The sequence below is a fragment of the Cupressus sempervirens genome, chromosome 7 (assembly GCF_028749045.1).
Source record: "Cupressus sempervirens isolate cs-2001-9-10 chromosome 7, ASM2874904v1, whole genome shotgun sequence".
In the NCBI taxonomy this organism is placed as follows: domain Eukaryota; kingdom Viridiplantae; phylum Streptophyta; class Pinopsida; order Cupressales; family Cupressaceae; genus Cupressus; species Cupressus sempervirens.
This window is the reverse complement of record NC_143124.1, coordinates 474,771,974-474,778,053: the sequence shown is the minus strand read 5'-3', so window position 1 is coordinate 474,778,053 and position 6,080 is coordinate 474,771,974. Positions and strand designations below refer to the sequence as shown.

General features: G+C 35.2%; 1 protein-coding gene across 2 annotated transcripts in view; it reads left to right on the top strand.

The window, feature by feature from the left end:
* Positions 1-1,176: 1,176 nt before the first annotated feature.
* The window catches only part of LOC149547611 (MADS-box transcription factor 55-like), a 102,401-nt gene continuing 97,497 nt past the window's right edge, over positions 1,177-6,080 (top strand). The window contains exons 1-3 of one of the 2 annotated variants that reach the window (XM_089794767.1): positions 1,177-1,362; positions 1,456-1,506; positions 1,771-1,952. In XM_089794767.1, the coding sequence (XP_089650893.1) occupies positions 1,771-1,952 (182 nt within the window). In that variant the 5' untranslated portion in view covers positions 1,177-1,362; positions 1,456-1,506. Of the gene's footprint in view, positions 1,363-1,455; positions 1,507-1,680; positions 1,953-6,080 lie in introns of both variants that reach the window. The other variant, XM_089794768.1, reaches the window with a different exon arrangement.

The following is a 6,080-nucleotide window of genomic DNA, read 5'->3' as shown; positions in this document are numbered from 1 at the left end:
CAAGGATCTCCAAGAGCTGAAAGATAGGTGCAATGCAATGGAGGAGGGCTTCACCCTCTTCTCAAAGTTCACTCTTAAGGTGACTCATGCAGCTGCCACCACTTTCCAACTGTTGGCTAATGCATCAAAGTTGGAGAAGAGCCTTGAAAAGGAGGACTCGAAGCTTCTTTATAGCTTCCTTGCTGAAGACTAGGCCAAGGTGCTCCTGGTTGGGAAAGGAAAGAAAAAAGATGTCAGTTAGTGCCCCCTTGGTGCCTGGTGTTTTTTGGTACTTTGTTGGTTATTACTATCCATCCTTTGATGATGGCTTTGTTTTTTTATGTTGAACTTGGTTCTGGGTTGTAGATGGTACGATGCGATGACCACATATATATGCATTTTGTTAAATTATTAAACTCTGCTGGTTTTAAGTGTAGGATCTCTAGTACTTTTAATTACTATTATATTGTTACTTATATTTTTGATGTAACTTGTTAGGGGTGTGTGTGTGGTTGTCTACTGATTGTTGGCTTGTTTTTTACCGGTTGTGCCACCACTATTGTAAAGAGCCAACCCCCTAGTTTTGACTGCTTTTATATCAAAAATCAAACACATACATTTAATATTTCTTAATATATGAAAACTTTTCTTGACCGATCATTTATTATTAGTTCTATATCATATGTAGTATATAACAATATTTGTCAGCTGAAAGGGAAGTACACATCTTCTATCTCTTAGAATAAAATATTTGAACCATTCCAAATGATCTCAAATAACCAGAGCGTTGTAGTTCAATGGTTGTCAAAGGTCACAATGATAACCCTCCCCATAAGTTTGGCATCCACAAACAACCTAGTAAAAGACATCCTATTAATGGGTGTCTATTCCAAAATAAAAAATCTGCCATATCCTATACAAGAAGAAAAGGCACCACTAACTATTGTTGGTGTTTACTCACGATATTTCACAACCTAGCACGATTTAACCATGCTTTTGTATAAACAATACTATAATTACTTCTCCCAATTAAAGGAGCGCTGCAGTTTATGATGCAGACTAGTACAATTATAGAGCAGACAGCCAAAAAGGAAGATGTAGTGACTTTATCTGGACAAGTAACATTTGCATTTGATACCCACCTAACTGTTATGTTTTGAACTGACGCTAATGTGATGAAGCGTGAATAGTAAATAGTACCGTTCTTCCCACATTCATAACGTTGTCACATTGGCCCTCTGCCTTCATTTTCACTTTACCCAAGTTTGGACCTACATAATCTCAAGGTTTTCCAGTTATATGACTCTGCTTCATCAAATTTATAAATCAGGATTCAAGTGGGTTTTCATACAATTTTCTGCCACTGGGGAACAAAGAGAAAAGGTTTGTGGAGTCTTTTAGTTGCGTGTTTGATAGATTTTTTGAAATTCTTGGCCTTGGAAACACGAAGATTGAGTAATAGTTTCTTCAGTGCAGGTGGAAGAGTATTAAAGCAGTAGTAGATTCTCCAGGAGCTACAAGTCTAAGGTAGAAATTTGGGTTTTTTTTCGGTTCAAGTTTTTTCTTTTCTTGTTTTATCTGAAACATTGACGACTTCTTTGTTTTACAGTGATGTTTTCAAGCCAGATACTGTCAATAATATTCTTGACCTGATCTAAGCTAAAGTTTAGGTTTTAATTCAACCATTTCTGTGTTTTGAAGGAACTAAAAGAAAATGGGTATATTTGGCAATACTTGAAAAAAAAAAGTGCATAAGGTTTTTCTAATAAAGAGATGGTGATTTGTTGGTAGATGGGTAGAGGGAAACGAGAGATGAAGAGAATAGAGAGTACAGCAAGCAGGCAGGTCACTTTTAACAAGAGAAGCAAAGGATTGTTGAAGAAGGCTCGTGAGTTAGCTGTTTTATGTGATGCAAAGGTCGCGCTTGTTGTCTTTTCCTCCTCTGGAAAAAAAGTAGAATATCCCGGTAACAAGTATGTATTGTTCAGTATCATTACTGCCCTTACCCTTGCTGCTCTGACAGCTCTTTCTTTTTCATACCGAAAGTCCCTGGATATGTGGTCAACCACTCGTAACTGCTGTATATCTTTTTTAATGACAATACTTTTTTCTCATTTACCCACATCTGTGGATCAATATATTTTTTCAATTCATTTATCATTGAATGTTCAGTCTTCAGAAATTTTAGAGCAGAGCCTCGAATCATTCATATTTATGGGGAAAATTAGAGAAGATCAGAGTTAATAGCTTATTATTATTTTAAGAAGTCCAGAAACTATCTTATCAATGACATATTGATTGTGAAAACCTCATGTTAATTTTTGAAAGCTCTGTAAAAACGAGTAAAAATGTCCCCACAATTAGACGACGTATGATGTCAAAAGTTGAATTTCATCCGTTAATAGCTCTTGGGATTGTCTTTCATACTTGCTTCCGATTTTTAATTTAAACTATATATTATCATAAAATATTATGCTTCTCAAATCTCAAGTAATTGTTGATATTGTTATTGCAATAACTGTGGACTCTGTTCAATGATAAGTGAAAATCGGGTTTCTCAGACATGGACTTTTCTTTGCGCTTCTCTTTTTATTCCTCTCCGAGGAATTTTGCTATATTATTTCTAAAGAGGCAGACCCAAACTGAGGCTTAGATAAAGCAAAATTTACATATAGGAGTGGATACTATATTTCAATCTGCAAGATTGTTCTCCTTTAATATAACTTACCACTTAAAATTTGTTCCAAAGTACTTAGGATAATTGAAGATTACCATTAACACCTGGAAAAAAAATTAAAAAATAAAATAAGAAATAATGGATCTGGGTCAGGATTCATTGTGTTTTTAACAATGAAGAAGGAGTGCTTGTGCTTGCAAAGAGGAAACATAAAAACTAAATTGTAGGCAGGGGCAATCCCATGGCCTTACGTGCTAGAGATCAAGTCAGAATCCTTGATTGGGCTCCATCGAAGAAGCCCTGGAGATAAAAGCCCTTCTACGCAGGCCTAAGAATTTGTGTACAAAAGTATATTAAGGCTGTAGATATAGAGTGCGACTCCATATGCATATGACGAGTCGAGAGAGTGAGTTGATTTGTATAAATGCTATTCAAAATTACAAACTAAAAGTACATAAAATGGTGAATATAGAGTTGTGGCTAATAGATATGATATGATGAATAAAGAGTGAGTTGGTATATATAAATGTTATTAAAAATTATAAAATAAAAGTACATATAAGACGGTGGATATAGTTTGTGACTAGTAGATATGTATATGTTGGACTGAGAGAGTGAGTTGAATGGTTAAGGTTAAATTCTAAAGTGAAACTTAAGTTTTATCAAGGGGACACTTTGTTTTTCTTTCAAAACTGGGAGTCTTTTCTTGGTAGTATTTACGTTTTAGTTTGGAATTTAGCCAATAACTGAATTGATATATATATATATATACTATGCTATCGAGAACTAATAATAGTAGGAATGCTATACCTGGGTTGTTTGAGAGGTGTCAGATTCTGTCACTTTTTTGGTTTGGAGTCTTGGTTTGTGTTTTGTCTTAGTTGGGTGGGTTTGTGAATCATTGCTACTATGCAGTTTAATGCTGTTCTCCATTTTATTTAGGTGGCTTTTGTTAAGTTTTAAGTTAAAGTTTTACATGCTTCATTCCAGTTCTCTTGTTTTCTGTGTCATTGGTCTTCTAGACCTCTTTTATGATGTAATCATCTTATTATATATATATATAGACTATTTACCTTTCGTTTAAAAAAAAAAAAAAGGAAGTGGTGGCTATAAAGTGTGAGTAGTGGATACAGGGTGTGACTCGTGGATACGTATGTGATTGGGTTCAGAGAGTCGATTGATATGTAAATGCTATTAAAAACTAGAAAATTGAAAAATAGGTAAATTCAACATTTGGAGATGGGCAACTTTGGGGTGTTCACTCTGGTACATAATATCCAAGATAGAAACAAGGTTGCGTGGTACTTGGAAAACCATGGTATTGATCATATCCAGTCTGGGAGAACATAGAACTCATTGTTGGTGGATAAGCTTTATAATACGACATACATGCATGCAACAAAACATCAAGTGGATGAGTAAATGGAATATTCATTTCAATATGTGCCCCACAAATAATAAAGAAATAAAGGTTTTTGTTATGGAGAAATTCTACAAGAGAAATTGGGGAAGCGAGATTGGGAGGAAGAAACTATATTATATAAATGAGTTCAACCCCACTTGTGATCAACTCGAAAAAGTGTACATAGGAGCCAACATTTCTTGGAGAGCTAAAATTCTTATTGCTCAGCTGAGAACCAACTCTCACCAACTTCGTTGTGAGACCGGGCGTTGGAAGAGGCCAAAGGAAGCTTGGGAAGAGAGAATTTGCAGATTTTGCAATTCTGGGAAAGTGGAAACTGAACAGCACTTTATTCTAGAATGTGAGGCCTACAAGGATAGCAGGGATAAGTTTGCGGATACTATATGTGACAGTTCTTGGCATAACCTGTTCAACGAAGAGTACATTGAGCAATTGGGGGGGCTCATCATTAGTCTACACAAGAGGCGAACAGCGCTACTTAAGTCTGCTTGAGTTGTCTTGCTGTCCCATAGGCTATTTTTGACCTCGTGGACGTTAAAATTTTATCTATCTATCTATCTACAATGTTTCTATGTTTTGAGAAGTGGAGATCCCTTCATGTATGGTGGTGGGATCAGCTAATCTTCCTTATGCTATACAATTGATAGGTTCCTTTGCTGAGCTCAACATCTACTCAATGCAAAGATGGATCGTTGGATGTAGTAGCTGTTCTGATCCCCGGCCGTCAGAAATTGAGATCGAACCAGACCATAAGTCAATTGTTGTTCGTTGGCCAGGTCAGAAATCTACTAATGTTGTGACTGTTAACAAGTTGGGGTTGAACAAATAGATTACCACGTTTATACAAAGCTAAATTGAATTAACAACTGCTCTTCTTAAATAGCAACAATGGGGAAGCGAGGGCTGCAGGGTTATGGCCAACTGCCCTGCTTACTAAAATGCAGTAACCGATCAAACTTGTTGCCACTGCATTTAATTGGGATTTGTGCCGTTAAAACTCTGTCCCTACACCCAAAAGAGCTGTGTCCAATGTTGCCGCTTTGGTTTTGGGTTTGAGCGTCCCTGCTTCTTTTCTTAAATAATATTTTTGAGTTTGAGCATCCCTGCTTCTTTTCTTAAATAATATTTTAGATCATATCATGTGATCTATAATCAAAATAATGTTTTGAGATATGCATGCTGGAATGTTCGGAAGATTGTGTACACTAAGATTTATTTTACAGCAACTCATCTATTTGTTGAAGTCGTAGGTGGTTCCATCCATAGTGAATTGATTTTGATGACTTATAAAATTGTACAGGTTTGTATATTTGGTGGATTTATTGAAATCATTCTTTTGTACTATATATATTCGTTCTCTCACATATTTTGAATTTGGTTTCTAGTGAAATTGATTTTGATGACTTATAAAATTGTATAGGTTTGTATATTTGGTGGATTTATCGAAACCATTATTTTGTACTATATATATTCAGTCTCTCACATATTTTGAATTTGGTTTCTTAGTTTCGATCCAAATGTCTTTTTATTGATTTCTCAAAATTATTTAAGCTTATGCTGGTGGAGTTTTCTTGTAAGAGTTATGAAGTTCATTTAATATATGTTTAAAGAAATGAAAATATAATAGGGTAGATGAAGATTTATAAGATACTTTCTTCTTCACTGCATTCACTCTTAAGATGGATGAGTTGATAAAAAATCCTCAAGCTAGAAGGTGTGATTTAGTCAAAAGTTGTAAGACGTGATTCTCTTTAGGTCACAATTGGTACCAGAGTGCAAACTAAAAGAACCATGACACAAGGACCAAATCATGGTAGGAAGACTAGGGCAGGTATGTAACTTATTTAAGAGAGACTTACACGTACTAATGGATTCTTGATAGTGTATGCAGTGTAGGTTATATAAATTCTAAAGTTGTAGATTAAAGTCACAATCTACATTAAAGATTAATTATCAACTACAGATGCAATGCATTAATATGACCACATCGAAATCCCCTTT